This window comes from Sycon ciliatum, chromosome 6 (assembly GCF_964019385.1).
Source record: "Sycon ciliatum chromosome 6, ocSycCili1.1, whole genome shotgun sequence".
NCBI classification, from domain to species: Eukaryota; Metazoa; Porifera; class Calcarea; order Leucosolenida; family Sycettidae; genus Sycon; species Sycon ciliatum.
Genome location: NC_088648.1, coordinates 19,080,264 through 19,098,175, shown reverse-complemented (window position 1 = coordinate 19,098,175; position 17,912 = coordinate 19,080,264). Strand labels below are relative to the sequence as shown.

General features: G+C 47.7%; 1 protein-coding gene across 1 annotated transcript in view; it reads right to left on the bottom strand.

Annotated features, from left to right (window-relative positions):
* Nucleotides 1-17,912, bottom strand: part of LOC135819559 (uncharacterized) — a gene marked incomplete at its 5' end in the record, with an annotated part of 45,052 nt that extends 27,140 nt beyond the window's left edge. The window contains 9 exon segments of the mRNA XM_065332787.1: nt 6,444-6,658; nt 7,256-7,428; nt 8,473-8,665; nt 8,896-9,051; nt 11,346-11,536; nt 14,423-14,544; nt 15,307-15,427; nt 17,109-17,242; nt 17,766-17,912. Of these exon segments, the coding sequence (XP_065188859.1) occupies nt 6,444-6,658; nt 7,256-7,428; nt 8,473-8,665; nt 8,896-9,051; nt 11,346-11,536; nt 14,423-14,544; nt 15,307-15,427; nt 17,109-17,242; nt 17,766-17,912 (1,452 nt within the window).

Sequence of the window (17,912 nt, the reverse complement as noted above, 5' to 3'; positions counted from 1 at the left end):
GAGATAGTGTGTGAGTGTGTCAGTGAGAGAGATAGTGTGTGAGTGTGTCAGTGAGAGAGTGAGTGTGTGAATGTGTGAGAGAGAGAGTGTGTAAATGTTAGAGAGAGAGAGTGTGTGTGAGTGTGAGAGAGAGAGAGTGTGTGTTAGTGTGAGTGTGGGAGAGAGAGAGTGTGAGTGTAAGAGAGTGTGCGAGTGTGATATAGAGAGTGTGAGAGAGAGAGTTTTGAGAGAGAGTGAGAGAGTGTGAGAGAGAGTGTGTGTGAGTTTGTGAGAGAGAGAGAGAGTGTGTGAGTGTGAGAGAGAGAGAGTGTGTGAGTGAGAGATAGTGTGTGAGTGTGTGAGAGAGAGTGTGTGAGTGTGTGAGAGAGAGTGTGTGAGTGTGATAGAGAGAGAGAGAGTGTGTGAGTGTGAGAGAGAGAGTGTGGGAGTGCGAGAGAGTGAGTGTGTGAATGTGTGAGAGAGAGTGTGTAAATGTGAGAGAGAGAGAGAGTGTGAGAGAGAGAGAGTGTGTGATTGTGAGAGAGAGAGAGAGAGAGTGTGTGTGATTGTGAGGATTGTGAGAGAGAGAGAGAGAGAGTGTGTGTGATTGTGAGAGAGAGAGAGAGAGTGAGTGTGAGAGAGTGTGTGAGTGTGAGAGATAGAGTGAGAGAGAGAGAGTGTGTAAATGTGAGAGAGAGTGTGAGTGTGAGAGAGAGTGTGTGTGAGAGAGAGAGTGTGTGTGAGTGTGTGAGAGAGAGCGAGTGTGAGAGAGTGTGTGAGGGTGAGAGAGAGAGTGTGTGTGTGAGTGTGAGAGAGAGAGTGAGTGTGTGAGTGTGAGTGTGAGAGAGTGTTTGAGTGTGAGAGAGTGTGTGAGTGTGAGTAGAGAGTGTGAGATTGAGAGAGAGTGTGAGAGAGTGTGTGAGAGAGAGAGAGTGTGAGAGAGAGTGTTGTGAAATGATGATTGTGTTGTTTCCTGTGTGATGGCATTCCCCAAACTGTCTCGTCTAGTCGCGTGCATGTGTGATATGAGCATGCACGATTTTGTAGTCGAGAGTCCTTTTGTCAGTCTTCTTGTTCGTCTCTGTCAGAGCAGTTTGCTTTCCGTCTTGTCAATATAAATAATGTAACAAACTTGTCTTGTCCTTTGTGTCCTGCGTCTTGGGGAACGGAAAGGCTGAGATTCCGTTACAACGTGGTGCCGAAACCCGGGACGCAGAGGATGAGTGAGTTTGTCATGAGCCTGTTCGTCGTCGTCAACAACAATAGTACAACTAGAGAGTAAGCGTGAGGAAGGAGGTGATCAGGAGAGATGAGGAGCTGGTGGAAGCGGAAGGCGATGCGGAGAGGAGGCAGAGAAGGTGGTGGGCTAGAACTGTGGGCTGGAGCCTGAGACGGCAGGAACCGCGACGGAGCGTGTGGCTGTGGCTCGCCAGAGGACAGTGGACGAGTCTGGCATCACCGACTGTGTGTCGTCCTTGTTGTTCGTCTTGTTGTTGTCTTGCTCGCTGTGTTGTTCTCTCTCTGTTCAGTTTGTTGCTTGTTGCTGTGTTGTTTCAGTTTGGTTGTTGTCGGTCTGTTGCTCTTCTATTCGTTCTGTTGTTCTCCATTGTTTTTGTTGTAGATATATTTGGTGCGGGTGTGCGCATGTTATTATTTTGTTGGAGCTTCGGCTCCCGTGTTTCGGTTGGCCTTGTGTGGCGTGGCCTGGTTGTAGAGCGTCGGCTCTAGGTTTTTTTTGTTTGGCCCTGTGTCGTGGCCCAGATTTTATTTTAGAGCGTCGGCTGTATGTTGACGGTTGGTTTTCGTTTTTTCTGTTCTGCTGTGGTTCCTTTTGCTGTTGTGCATGTGGAACGTGGTGTCGGTTTATTATTTGAGCCCGGATCAGCGAAAACCATCACTTGCGTTTGATATCAAGTTGATCAAAAAGTGACGTTGAAGTCGAGCGAAAGAAAAGTCGCGGACCTAACAACTACCCATCACCTTTCTGTCTTTCTTGTCACTAGTCTTTCTTTCCGCCTGACAAGCCCGTGTTTGTTTGTTTGTCAGTGACTAGCTAGCTAGGCAAGCCCCAGGCAAGTGAGGAGACATGGCTGGGAAACCCCACGTACCTGAGCTTGGCTGGTGAATAGGTACGATCGCGGGGCGCAAACATCGCACGCGCATCGATCGTCGTTGACGCCAATCACGACACGACATTTTTTGGTGATGACTGGGATGGCGATTGCTCATCAAGGGAGTCAGGTGAAAGCCGCGGAGCTCCAGAAGACGACTCTCTCTTGCCGCAAAGCGACTCGGCGAGGCTGCAGACTTCGTGTAGAAGAAAGCAGCGCTGATGAGAATAACGACGACTCGAGTGGATATTGTTGAGCGATGAATGACTCCTTCACTAGTAAGTTTTTCAGATATCGACAGGGACGATGCAGAACAAAGGCGTCTCGATTCACGACTGGAAGAGCAACGAGAGCTAGCGCCAGACAAGATCTGCTTCGTTGGCTTGGACGCTGAGCAACTTGGAACATTTATTTTGTCCATGCAGCAGCTCCCAAAACAATTCCAAAAAATATGTTCCTGTAGGGTCAGGTAACCGTTGAATGTATCTGCACCTAGTACGTACCTCATGCTCGTGAGCCTGTGTGCTAAGTAGTCACAGCTACTGTGATTGCACTCCGTGTGTGCAGATATGTTTTCATGGAAGTGAAGGGCTTGGAGTGCATCAGTACAGAGCCTGTTGTGGATGCAATATCAGCCCCTGGAACTTGGCCATATGCCGTTAGCTGCCCAATAGTCAGTGAAGCCAATGATTTACTTGGAAAAGCCAGTGTCTGAGTACACCCCCAAGCCAAGGACTATAAAATTCCTCCTTGTTAGCCGGCTGAGTGATGGCAATGCCTAACAGGATAAGACACATACCAACGCTCATACTTGCATCTTACACAGAAATGCCACTTCCAACATTCGTACAGAGATGTGGTGTACTGCATTTTTTGGTCACTTACGGTGGTGTGATTGATCTAAAATTTCTTGAGACTGGTTATCAGTAGTTGTTGATCAATTTGGAGCACAAAAATATTTTTGGAAAATTTTGCACATGTGATGGTTTTTGCTGATCCAGGCTCATTTTGTGGAATGTCATCAAGGGGGCAGGTGTTGTGAAATGACGTGTTGTGTTCCTGTGTGATGGCAATCCCCAAACTGTCTCGTCTAGTCGCGTGCATGTGTGATATGAGCATGCGCGATTTTGTAGTCGAGAGTCCTTTTGTCAGTCTTCTTGTTCGTCTCTGTCAGAGCAGTTTGCTTTCCGTCTTGTCAATATAAATAATGTAACAAACTAGTCTTGTCCTTTGTGTCCTGCGTCCCGGGGAACGGAATGGCTGAGATTCCGTTACAAGAGAGAGAGAGAGAGAGAGAGAGAGAGAGAGAGTGTGAGAGAGAGAGAAAGATAGAGTGGGAGAGAGTGAGTGTGTGAGTGAGAGAGAGAGTGTGAGAGAGTGTGTCGTCAGGCGAAATTACTGGTCAGTCGGTGTCACGCATTTTTCACAAAAAATTGCGTTTCACCTGCTGGGAGAGTATGCGTGTACTCGAGTCTCATCCTGAGCACGTTTTTTTCTTCTTTTTTTCAGCTCCAGTATAGCTGTATTTTTCATTGCAAAGCCGTCCTCGATTGTTGTGTTCGTTGTTCAAACGAAGTGGACATTCAATCATGAAGGCAGAGGACATAGGAGCCTGATTGGAGTTTCTCGTGGCATAGGACGGCCACACAGAGACACTTTGGGATTTTCTGAATATAAAATACCGTACGCACGATGCTGAGATCAATTTGTGCGATATCAAATTGTTTGTGATCTACCACATCGAGCACAACGGGATCCAAACACAAGCTTACCGACGGTTAGGCTGCCGACCTGACTGGACAAATGATCCCTGGCTTCACCAGACGCCAGACGTCGGACACCATGTCCTTTGCCGCGACGTCAATCTCCAAAAAGAACTCCATCTTGGTCGTGAAAAGGCTTGAAATACTCAATATTCAACCGAGATTCGCGGTCTCACCCTTTCTCAGATCGAATCATTTTTTGTTGTAGCAGTTGCAGGGCAGATCCCCGCCACTACTTCAACAGAAGATGGCTCCAAAGCATGCCTGGAACAAGCCATATCGAGGTTACAAGCCACCCCTCTCAGCACTTTTCTTGAAGAAATTCGAAATTTCAATGGTGGAAGATATACTATGAAAAGAATTTCAAAAAGTATATTTCGCGGAGCGATCGCTCAACCTACGTCATTCAAACTTTGCAGGATGGTTCAGACGTACATGCTAGGCATGGAACCACAGAAGATGATATCATAGCTGACACACAGAGTCACACGCACAGCAGATTCGTGTGCACAGATACTAAATTAGTGGACGTCGTCATCTTCTTCCCGCTGATCTCAAATGTACGATGACGTGCTATTTCGCCTGACGTGAGAGAGAGAGTGGGAGAGAGTGAGAGAGTAGGTGAAAGAGTGAGAGTGAGATAGTGGGAGAGAGTGGAAGAGAGTGAGAGAGAATGAGAGAGAGAGAGTGGGAGAGAATGAGAGAGAGTGTGTGAGAGAGTGTGTGAGAGAGTGTGTGAGAGAGAGTGGGAGAGAGAGTGGGAGAGACAGTGGGAGAGACAATGGGAGAGAGACAGTGGGAGAAAGAGTGTGTGTGAGTGTGAAAGAGAGTGTGTGAGTGTGAGAGAGAGTGTGTGAGTGTGTGAGAGGGAGAGGGTGTGAGTGTGAAAGAGAGAGTGTGTGAGTGTGAGAGAGAGTGTGTGAGTGTGAGAGAGAGTGTGAGCGTGAGAGAGAGAGAGAGAGAGAGAGAGAGAGAGAGAGAGAGAGAGAGAGAGAGAGAGAGAGAGAGAGAGAGTATGAGTGTGAGGGAGAGGGTGTGTGAGTGTGAGAGAGAGAGAGAGTATGTGAGAGAGATAGGGTGTGACAGAGTGAGTGAGAGAGTGGGAGAGAGAGAAAGTGGGAGAGAGAGTGGGAGAGTGAGAGAGTTGGAGAGTAGGAGAAAGAGTGAGAGAGAGTGAGAGAGTGGGAAAGAGTAGGAGAAAGTGGAAGAGAGAGAGTGGGAGAGAGTGAGAGAGACTGTGTGTGTGTGAGTGAGTGAGAGAGAGAGAGAGAGACAGAGAGAGAGAGAGAGAGAGAGAGAGAGAGAGAGAGAGAGAGAGAGAGAGAGAGAGAGAGAGAGAGAGAGAGAGAGAGAGAGAGAGAGAGAGAGAGAGAGAGAGAGAGAGAGAGAGAGAGAGAGAGACAGAGACAGAGACAGAGAGAGAGAAAGAGAGAGAGAGAGAGAGAGAGAGAGAGAGAGAGAGAGAGAGAGAGAGGGGGTGTGAGTGTGAGAGAGAGAGAGTGGGAGCGTGGGAGAGTGTGAGAGAGTGAGAGAGTGGGAAAGAGAGAGTGGGAGAGTGGGAGAGTGCGAGAGTAAGAGAAAGAGTGAGAAAGAGTGAGAGAGAGTGAGAGAGTGGGAGAGAGTGAGTGTGTGAGTGTGTGAGTGTGAGAGAGAGTGTGAGAGAGAGTGTGAGAATGTGAGAGATGGTGTGAGAGTGTGAGCATGTGAGAGTGTCAGAGAGTAGGTGAGAGAGAGAGAGAGAGTGGGAGAGAGTGGGATAGAGAGTGAGAGAGTGAGAGAGAGAGAGGGGGAGGGAGAGAGAGAGAGAGAGAGAGAGAGAGAGAGAGAGAGAGAGAGAGAGAGAGAGAGAGAGAGAGAGAGAGAGAGAGAGAGAGAGGGAGGGAGGGAGGGAGGGAGGGAGGGAGGGAGGGAGAGAGAGAGAGAGAGAGAGAGAGAGAGAGAGAGAGAGAGAGAGAGAGAGAGAGAGTGGGAGAGAGTGAGAGAAAGTGGAAGAGAGTGAGAGAAAGTGGAAGAGAGTGGGAGAGAGAGAGAGTGGGAGAGTAGGAGAAAGAGGGAGAGAGTGTGGGAGAGAGTGGGAAAGCACAAGTGTAATCCACAGGAGAGAGTGAGGAAGGGAGGGATGTAGATGGAGAGGGAGGAAGGGAGGGAGAGAGAGAGAGGAGAGCATGAAAACCTGAGCACCAGTGTAATCCACAGGAGTGAGAGAGAGAGATGAGGGTTGGGGGAGTAAGACAAATATTTACTCCAAAAAGTGCCTCTCAGAACACCGTAATGACGGGTATAAAAGCAGGTGATTACAGCCGTATAAGTCGGGGTTCTAACCATGCTTCTAGTCAAGGTATGTTTCAATTTAAAACATGCTGCTAAGTTCTCATCATCTGTCTACACTGTGCAGTTGATACTGCCACTTATGTTCTGTGCATGAGTAGCGGCCTCTATTCAAATAATGCTTCTGTGTCGTGGCGCGCTTCAAAAAATCGGCTTCTATTCGAGTCATGCTTCTATACAGGTCATACTTTTATACGCGACACTACGGCATGTGAAAGACGCCTGGGATAATTCTGTAGGCGCAGGATTCATATCTACTTACCGATGGAAGACAGATACTCGTCTTGCTTCAGTTGGTCTGCATGCAAGTCGCTGAGGAATTCTTTCACTGCCGGTGCTTGCATTACACGCTTTCCGTCCGCCATGAGGGCCTCCGTCATGTTTGGTGTGGCAACAGCTCCAAGCCAAAGTCCTCCGTACCCAGGATAGGGTCCAGACAGGCTGGTGAAGAAGTCCTTGTACTTGCCATTCATGCTCCTACCAAGACAGATAACAAATCACACCCTTCATGAGAGTCAGAGAAAGCATGCATACGCACGAGCACACATGTCCCCCCCCCCCCACACACACACACCAAAAAAACATTCTCTAGAAAATACTCTTGCACATACACAACACACACACACACACGCACACACACACACACACACACACACACACACACACACACACACACACACACACACACACCATAATTATACCATGTATCCACAGATTTTCTCTTATATCAACGATCGTGAACAAGATCCGAATAAAACAGATCAAGATTAGCGCATGCTAACTGCCTAATTCACACAATTGGAAAGGCCATGTGAATCAACAATGCACACCTGGTCAACAAAACAAGGAGCACATCGGAAAGGGACAGCCGAGACATTTGCCTATGCATGGCCTACACTTGCTGGGGTGACCACATAGACAGCACACTGCTTTGATAGAAGCAGACACTAGATGCACAGGTGCCTTGCAGTGAAATTGGAGGTACTTTACCAATTTCACTGCACACGAACACTGACACGCACAGACACATACACGTGCATACAAGTTGATATTATCACAGTTTCACAAGATTACCTGGTAAATACACCAACAAGATTGTCAGCATTCTCCACAGTCCAATCCTCATCAGTGGGGCCAGACCAGGCACCTTCAATTCTGTAGCGTGGATGACGAGGCTGTACCATTAGAATGCGGCCTTCCTTGACAACTTCTTCTTCACCGAGCTCATTCTGGCCCATGTACTTCACCTGTTTTGAATGTAAAAGATTATGGTTGAATGCGGTGACATCAAACATAGTAAGAAACAGTCAGGCTGACAAACCATCACAGCACCTCACCTTCTCATAAACTTATCTCTTATTGGCGATGGTGCCATCGTGAGAATAACGAATTCAAACAAACTTCAAAGACGGTCGAACAGAAAACAAAATAACTGAGCACTGCTAAGTTACCAACTCAATGGACAAAAACTCAGATGCTGTAATCGAAACAGATGTCGCATATTGCACTCCATCCTGAGGACTTAGTAGCACCCACCAGCCCTCCTCCCCATGTGTAAAACCTGCCACAGGACATATATAAAGCTTTCCAGCTGGTGGTAGTTGATGCAGTAGGCTTGATCAAAATCAATAGTACTGATGTTCATACAAAGTCTTACAGCACTGCGTCGGAAATGCACTGACGACGTTCATACAAAGTCTTACAGCACTGTGCCGGAAATGCACTGACGACGTTCATACAAAGTCTTACAGCACCGCGTCGGAAATGCACTGACGACGTTCATACAAAGTCTTACAGCACTGTGCCGGAAATGCACTGACGACGTTCATACAAAGTCTTACAGCACTGCGTCGGAAATGCACTGACGACGTTCATACAAAGTCTTACAGCACTGTGCCGGAAATGCACTGACGACGTTCATACAAAGTCTTACAGCACTGCGCCGGAAATGCACTGACGACGTTCATACAAAGTCTTACAGCACTGCGCCGGAAATGCACTGACGACGAAAACTGCATAACACCGTCACCAAGAGTCCATAACTCCAAGAGTGTGCAGCTCTGTACATGGGGGTCGGCTCGGCGGAATTCCAACATTACGTAAAAAATGACGTACACGTTCGTTGCGCTTGTACTACTCCCTGGTTCCAAGCACCGCGGAATGCGGAGTTTTAGTACAGCTGTGCATCAGCGGCATGGCGTAATATTGGAATTCCGCCGCGCAGTGGGCCTACAGCAGCCAGACCCCAGTTGCTACACTCTTCGGATCCTGGACTGTTGCCACCACCCTACCTTGAGTCCGTACGCCTGCGGTGCCGCTCCGTCGCTATGGTAACCCATCGTACGCAGCATGTGCTCATCGACGTCCGTGTCATCCAAGGAGGTGAACTGGCAGCCCAGCCACATGCGTGCATAGTTCATAGCGTCCCACAGCAAGCATGCATGGTCTATTGTGCCATGAAGCGAACCATCGGCCAAGATGATGCTGAGTAACAGGAACACAAAAGCAACAGGTAGAAACAAGAACGATTTGCAACGATTCATCAACCAAGCATATCGGGGGCAGCAGATTAGAGTTCCTGCTAAAGCAGTAGGTTAACACACCCATACCCTACACATCTATACAGCCTCAGGGTTGTCAACTACTGATGATTCCCACATATTTCAAATCACATTCGAATACCATGCTATAGAATCAGATAGATCATCTCTTACTAATCAGTTCGTCGTCGTAGCAACGGCAACAGGGCAAGATTCTCCATGTGTCCGCCATCGCTGATATGCAGGATATAGTCCGGGTGGTTTCCGTATGTGGTGGGCGTTGCCAGTTCACGGATCTGACGAGCAGTTGGCAGTAGCTCCAGAAAGGAGCTTCAAGGACAAGAAACAAGAACGCACATAAGACATACTATACATGCTTGTAGAGAGAATTGCATGCCGAAAAACAATACCGCCACGAGCTACACTGATTCACGCTGCTGTCTGGAGTTCGCAAGGTGGTGGTAGGGCTGGAAACTGAGTGTAACTGTAAGTTGGAATCCCTATAGTGATGTTTAGGCTCGGAGAGCACTACATAATGCAGTGCTCTAGGAGCACAAGTTTCTCAAGCTCAACTAATGAGGGGTGAGCTCCCCGAAACACTTACTGAGCAGGAAGTGGTGCTGTTTAGCAGGTTTGATTATAATAATCATTACACACTCATAAGTGGGTGTTGCTCACGACCCACGTATTACTTATGAAGCTGCGAGCGGCGTCCTATAAGATTTTAAACTGTACACTCATATCTTTTTAATACACACCCCGAAGTTACGGACTCTTCGGTCCACCGGGCAGCCTGTAAGTGATTTTTAGGGGAAAATCACTACCATTTTGCCATTTTTTTGTGAAACTAGCGCCGTCATATTGTAAGTCCAAAAATATTCGGCGCATATTTATTATCGGCTATTTTCGGCCTGGTCATGTTCTGCCGAAAATTTGTTGCGGGCGAAATTTAGTTTTGCAAGGTTCGGTATGACAGTGCACAAAGGCGGCAGCAATACAGGCGGAAGTTTTGATGCGGCCGAAATGGGTTTTAGCCCTGGGAGGCTGCAATTTGAATGGGTCGAAAATGTGTCGGCTTACAGTATGCCAGATCTCTGGCCCTTCCCCACTAAAACGTACTTGGTCCGCCCAGTTAAAATTGGCACTTATCTTCACACTTGTCTCAGGAAAGAAATACGAATATTTGAAGCAAGCCATGATCACAAAGCACTATATACATGATTATTTACATGTCAGTAAGCAACTCAGTCGAAAATTCAGGCAAGTTACACATCCTCCTCGCCACTATCGTCGCTGGAGGAAGAGCTCAAAACGTCCGATCCGGACAGCTGCTGCACGAGTCGTTTCATAGCTTGTTCCACTTCTCCTCGTCTCGAATCACGCTCAAAGGCAGTGCGTGCCTGTCACCTTCCCATCAGAAGCTGAGTGATACTGCCCGCATGTTGACTGTAAGTGTTATCCCCATTCGTCGCAATAATGCGACTTTGTTTGAGACAAAAAGGCAACGCCATATCAGTGTCCTTTTTTCAAATCGCCTCTTGCAATTGTCGTACTTGCTGATCAGCACCCGTACCCACGCGAGCCGCTGGTGCTTGAAGATCTACATGCAGTGCAGTGATAGCTTCCGCTTGATGTAGCACCTGTAGCTAGCTGTGCGTACTGCACCTACAACGCTGTGCACCAGGCTTTAGTTTTCGGCTAGTTTCCTGAAAGTCCTTTGCACGAGTGTTTCTCTCAGGACTTGGTGTTTCCTTTGATTAGCTCCTTTGCCCTGCCCTCTGTGAGCTTCAAAGTGTGTCCGCCGGATTGGTCTCACTTACTGGAGATATCGACATGAGCTGCAGTTTCTTCGTCAGCGATTTGCTGGTGATAGCCCTTCACTAGGCGCTGTACTGTGCAAGCACTGAAATTCAAGCTCGCAAAGCGTTTTTTCAGCTTTTCTATACCTCCCCGGGGTAAACAATCCTTGCCATCAGACAGCTGGAAGTAGACAGAAACTGTATTCTCCATCGCTCTGAAATGCGAACATCCTGACCTATTTTACGGACTCGAGCGGAGGTTGCAGTGTTTTCTTGCGCTGACGGAAGTGTTCGTCGGCGGCAGCTCCGTCAAAAAGACTCAAACGAACCGATCGCAACTTCTGTGATGGTTTGTGCTGCCATGTTGTCGGATGCAATGGTCAATGTTTATGTTCGGATGGTGAATCGGTGGTTCCATGCCATGTGGCACAGGCAGAACACCAAAAAACCAAGTGAGAAGATAAGCGCCAATTTTAACTTGGCGGACCAAGTACGTGTTTCAGAGTTACGGACGTTTCAACATAAAGTCAGTACCCGGTCCCGGATCGCCCGGATAAGAGAGATACGAGTGTACAGTCGGGCCTCGCCTAACCGCACACATCCGTTTTCTACAAAATATCCGGATAGGCGAGGGAACCGGATAACCGAACACCAGTTACGTTGGATGCATCACGTATGCTGTAAACCTGTAACCGGCTATTTTCTTCCGGATGGCGAGGGATCCGGATAAAAGAGGACCGGATCAGCGAGGTCTGACTGTACTCGTCATTTTATTGCCTGCGGTTCTAAGCGTTCTAAAGAGAACATTGCAACATCAGTCATTACCGTGCAGAGGACGAAACGACATCGTTCTCTTCGCTACTCTGGGGCGCAGGCATGGTTGCGAGAATGTAGACTGTACAAACGACAATGTTGGAACTCCACCAGAGCAGGGTAGACTCGGACCATTGTGGTGCTACCAGCTTGATGATATAGAAGTGAGTGAAGACCGCTTGCAGGATGATAACGATGATAAGCTGAAATGAACGTCATTCACAATCATGTGCACGTTCACAGACACATCCACACACAGATAAACACACATACACACGTACGCACACACATACACAAACCCACAAACACACATACACAACCACACACACACACACACACACATACAGACACGCACACACACTTGACTTGTACTTGTTGCTCACTGCCAAAACTGGTCACGTGGGTCTCTCCGGGAGAGGGGAGAGAGACTCAAAAAGTAATCTTGGAAAGGTGACTTTATTAGCTATTTAACCGCCCTACGGCCGACACCCCCTGAAATCCCCAAAACCCTGGGTGGACTTGGAAATGATCCCACTTATTGGCTCACCCCACCTCAGTAAGTGGGTGAGGACATGGTGCAGAAAAAGGATTGATGGTATCAAGGTATCTGTCCGGGGATCCAACTGCAGTTACCCCTGCCCCCAGTGAAGGTAATCATGATTTGCTACTAGTGTGGGTGGCTAAAATAGAGTGGATCTGATCTAAGCTTCACTAGCACCATTGATTACACAATAGTAAATCTAGCCAGAAGTTGGCCATGGTTAACAGGTACTCAATCTGCGGACAGCATGCTGTTTCGTTCTTTGTGAACTCATCAGCGCAGCACAGAGGAAATGAGGCCGAACCTGATAGCAATGGAAATAAAAATTTCCAATCAGGCCCGAACGTACCTTGCCAGAGTGCTCAGACTGACAAGTCACTGAGCTCTGCGTAATGCAAACAGGTATGTGTACTTCAAATAGAAAGTATAATGAACCCTGGAACCAACAAAGATGGCAGGTACAACATTACACCTTCCAGCAGCCGAGCCCGTTGGCAACAGACCCAACACAATCAGGCAGAAGTGTACCCTCCAACCGAACTAGCTGGCACACACATACACACACACACACACACACACACACACACATACACACACACACACGCACACACACACACACAAATGTGTACTAAGTCTTGCAGTTGCTTACTGCCAGAAACTGGTCACTTGTGTCTCGTAGGGAGAGGGAGAGTGATTCAAAAGGAATCTTGGAGAGTTAAATCCATTGACTATCACTAGACAAAACACTGCAACTAATCCCTCTATAGGAACATTGTAAACAAGTGACAGTTACAACAACACACCTTGAAGCATCTGCCCCTGTCGACACTATCTGGACGTGTGTAACCAGAAGCTGAACTAACTGGTACGACATAACTACAACATGTATACACGCGTCTCAAGAGAAGCACGCAAATCTGCAAGACCACTGGACGTGCGCCCCCAGGATTTCTCTTATGGCAACAATAGCGGACACGATCCGAATTGAACAGATCACGACTAGCCCAGATAACTGTCTAATCCATACAACAGGCTAATCCACACAACAGGCGAGGCGATGTGATTCGAACGCCAATGCACGCCTGGTCCACACCACATTGAGAACATCAGATTAGGACGGCCGAAACAGGTACATACGTACTCTACACTTGTCTTGCTGGGGTAACCGTTATAGACAGCACGCTGCTTTGATAGAAGCAGACACTAGAGGCACCGGTACCTTGAAGTGAAATCTGAGTTTATGTACCAACCAGCCGCGGTAAGTGAGTACTGGGAACCCAGAGCCAACATAAATACCAACACAGGCGCGTACCGGGGGGGGGGGGGGGGGGTTCCACAGGGTTCGTAGCCCCCCCCCCCCCCTTCTGTCGGCCGACTGAACATTTGTTCGTTTTTCGTCTTCTGTTGCCCTGCACTGCGTGTGGGCATCACACCATGCTGCCAATGAGTCTTCAAGTCGCAGATTCTACGACTACCTGATGTCTACATGCATGGCACATGCACTGAAACATTCGAAGCGCGTGAGAGTAGGTTGATGTGACATAGCTATTTACTAAAGCGCCCCCCCCCCCCCTCGGGCCGACCCTACGTACGCGCCTGCAACAACCTCTGCCATGAAAGTGGTCAACACAAACACACACACACATACACACATACATTCACACACACATTCACACATTCACACACACACACACACACACACACACACACACATACACACGCCCACACACCATGTATGTATACGCCAGTCGCGAAAGAAGCACGCAAATCTGCAAATGCACTGGATGTGCACCCACAGGTTTTCTCTTATAGCGAACAAGATCTGAATGAGACTGATCAAGACTTGCGCCAGATAACTGTCTAATCCACACAATTGGTGAAGCGATGTGAATCGACTACCAATGCACACCTGGGCTACACCACACGGAGTACATCGGCATAAAACGACCAAGACAGTTACCTATGCACACCCTACACTTGCTGCGGTAACCAGTATAGACAGCACGCTGCTTTGATAGAAGCAGACACTAGATGCACTGGTACCTTGAAGTGAAATTGGAGTTACTTTACCAACCAGCCTCGGCTACTGAGTACTGGGAACCCAGAGCCAACAGACATACCAACAACCTTAGCCATGAAAGCTACAGTAACGACACAATTGATTGTGGAGCCGAAACTAGTTCAACTTCCAAATGCTTTGGCAAGAAGGTAGCCTTCCGACAAGTTGGCACACACACACTCTCTCTCTCTCTCACACCCACTCACACCCACACACACCCACACACACACACACACTCTCTATCTCTCTCCCTCACACACACACACACACACACACACACACACACACACACACGCATACACACACACACACACACACACACACACACACACACACAAACACACACGCTCTCTCTCTCACACACACAAACACACACACACACACACACTCTCTGTCTCACACACACACACACACACACACACACACACGTACGGACGCACACTCATGCCCACGCAAACATAACACAAACACACACATACAGGTACATACCTTCACAACAGTGTCAACATCACGCTGAGCCGAGTTGAACCACGACGGCAGGTAGACATCATCTCTTAGCCCGAAAATGACAAAGATCTCACGGAATTGCTGGATGACAGTAGACAGTGTCCCTGCAGATACCAGAATCATATGCAACAATGCCGGAACATCGGCAAAGAAAACATGGTTTTGTAAGACCATGCGTTAGTTGTAAATGGACTGTACACACACACACACACACACACACACACACACACACACACACACACACACACACACACACACACACACACACACACTCTCTCTCTCTCTCTCTCTCACACACACACACGTACGTAACCCTGTACTACCACTCTGCGCATCCAAATTGAAGTGGTCTGGTCGCTTCCCTGTCATGCATGCGCTCATGTCCACAGCACTAAGGTACTCTCTGCACACAGGATTTTACAGTATGTCAAGGATGAATCATACAATGCCCACAGCAAACAGGTAAAGACGAGTACACTACCATCGAGCGCAGAAGAGAGGAGCGGCCAAAAACGACCAGCCTTGGATTATATACATACGCACATAGAAACACACACACACGCACACACGCACACACACACACACACGCACACACACACACACACTTGTAATTACTTGTACTTGTTGCTCACTGCCAAAACTGGTCACGTGGGTCTCCCCGGGAGAGGGCAGAGAGACCCAAAAGGAATCTTGGAAAGATGACTCAACTGGATATTGCACCGCCCAACGGCCGACACCCCCTGAAATCCCCAAAACCTGGGTGGACTTGAAAATGATCCCACTTATGGGCACACCACACACACACACACACACACACACACACACACACACACACACACACTCACAAACACACAACCTACACATACCTGTCTTGATAGAAATCGCTGCTCCACTCATTTGCAAAGCTGTTGCAAGGTGCAGGTTGGCAGGCTTCAAATCCATAAACTTTGACTCATCAACATCAGGAGTCATATCAATGATATCTACCTGAAGGAAAAACAAAACACAATAATACCAAAGCCAATAGTAAAAAGAGATCCACTTCTCTCGAGTACCATAAATTGAACATTATTAGATCTAAAACTGATACAAGAAACACTGATATCCTAAAGCTAGCACTATTGGAGGCGAGATTACATGAGCAGCGAGCAGTGCGAAAGCAAGTGTACATTGGAGAAATGCAGGTGGGAAAGGTACATTGGAGAAATGCAGGTGGGAAAGGTACATTACATACCTACTCACATACATGTACCTTTCCCACTTGCATTTCTCCAAGCTACACTTGCTTTCACGCTGCTCGCTGCTCATGTAATCATGCCTCCAATAGTGCTAGCTTTAGGATATCAGTGTTTCTTGTATTAGTTTTGGGTCTAATAATGTTCACCTTATGGTACCATACATAGCTTTCCTTTGTTGTCCAACTCCTCTAGGGGTTAAGGTGGCAGCCTGGTCGTAAAATCCCTGAAAAATCGAATTTGTAAATTCATATCGAGGGCTACATCAGTTGAAAGAGCATGAACAGCTGCAAAATCTCTGAAAATTGTGTCTCGATCTGACCAGGCGTTCAAGAGTTATGGCCGAAAATGTGCCCTTGCAAGGAAAGAATTTTGTTGCACGCTGTCATTTGTTGGCAGCACTGTATTTGAATGTGAGCAGACCGTGCGCAACTTGTCGTATCATGGAAACACGTGAAATTGTGCAGAATTTTGCTCAAAGTCCAAAAAAAGTCCAAAAAATCACGTTTTTTAGCCACGTATTGGGCTGCACGGCGGCGGGCGAAGCGCCGTGAACTATTTATCGCCCTTCTCATGCCCAGGTTGACTGTGCCTAGGAAATGGTTTCCTCCAGGACAAGATGCTTGGAATTTGCCATCTCTCCTGAGACATTTTCAGCAAACTTTCAAACCTACGACATTATTTCATTCGTCAATCTCCACCACCCGTCGTCTCACCTGGCTTCAGAAGATGTTACGAGAGATAGGAGAGTCGCCAGGAAGCATCACATTCATCTTCAGGAAGTGGAAAGAGCAAACGGCATGGTCCTTGGTTGGGGGAAATGCTGAACGTCTGATTTGTCCAAACCAAGATTTCAGCATTTTGTTCGTCACTGTTTTCGCTTGTCTGCTGGTGTCTCCGCACTCCAGCTTTCTCCTGTCGGTGTCACGTCCCAGTACACAACCGAGAGGACTGCTAACAAACAGTTCACTGCACTAACAGCATTGAACTTCGTGAATACAATAAACCAATTGAAAGTGACCAAATTCTGCTGTGATGGACCTTCTCTGTGGTGGAGCTAAGCCTTTCGTACGTCATCTCTGCGCTGGTCGCTATGGCAACGTGAGTATACAATTGGCGATTTGGCAAGTTTGGCTCATCGTATGGAAGCGAGAGATATGCCATTCGAACCGATATCAAATTGTCTTTCTTCTGGACCATACTCGAAAAATCGATGCACTTCCCCTAAGTGATCACATCAACAGTTGAAATGCTTTGGAGAAGTCGCGGACTCACGGCATGGTGCTGGCCTTGCCATAGCGACTCACGCTGTACACTGCATACACCAGTGGGTGGCCTTCTCCTTTCACAAGTGCAGATAATCGTTTCATGATGAATCGATTCCTGTACGAACCCTATACTAGCCAAGAGCACAAGATCGCACTTAGTATTACCAGTTTAGACGAAGTTGTCAACATCTTGCAGTCCACATCGCGAGGGTCATCTGCATCATATAGCCAGTTGTTGATCGTGATCTGAGAAATCCACTCTGGCTTGATGGATTCTATGTCCTGCAGAGTGAGTTCCTCTGTATCAAGACATACCATGCACATATACACGCATACATGCACACACACGGACGCACACATATGCACGCACACGCACACACACGTACACACACACGTACACACATACACACACACGCACACTCAAAACACACACACGTACATACGCATTATACGCACGCATGCGCACACAACACATACATACATTCAGTCAAAAAGACATACACTCACATAAGATCAAGCATGCTATTGTGATTGACCACACACAACAATGAAAGGAAAACGTGAGGCACGACACACGAATTACAGTCCACGCCTGAGAACAAACAAACTAAGTGACACGTGGTTAATACTCCCTTGTGCTGTGATTATTTTTAGTTCTTCTGGCGGCATTCAATGACTTGAAAGAAAAGGAAAAAATCGTCATATCCTTACCCTGACGTACAATAAAGCATAGCACGATTGATGCAGCCCCCCCCCCCAGACAGTCGAGAAACTGGAAATATAGTTTGACTCATCCCAGGTGAGGTGAATCTAGAAAACAACCTCCATCCTTGTTTTTAGGCCGTCCATCCTTGAGCTGCTGATCTGTATGGTGCTTTCGCCGTCCAGAGCGCTTGGACCGCAAATCATACGACTGGGCAAAGTCGAGAAACATCTGGAAGAAGGTTGACGATCTTGGTCCTTGCTCGT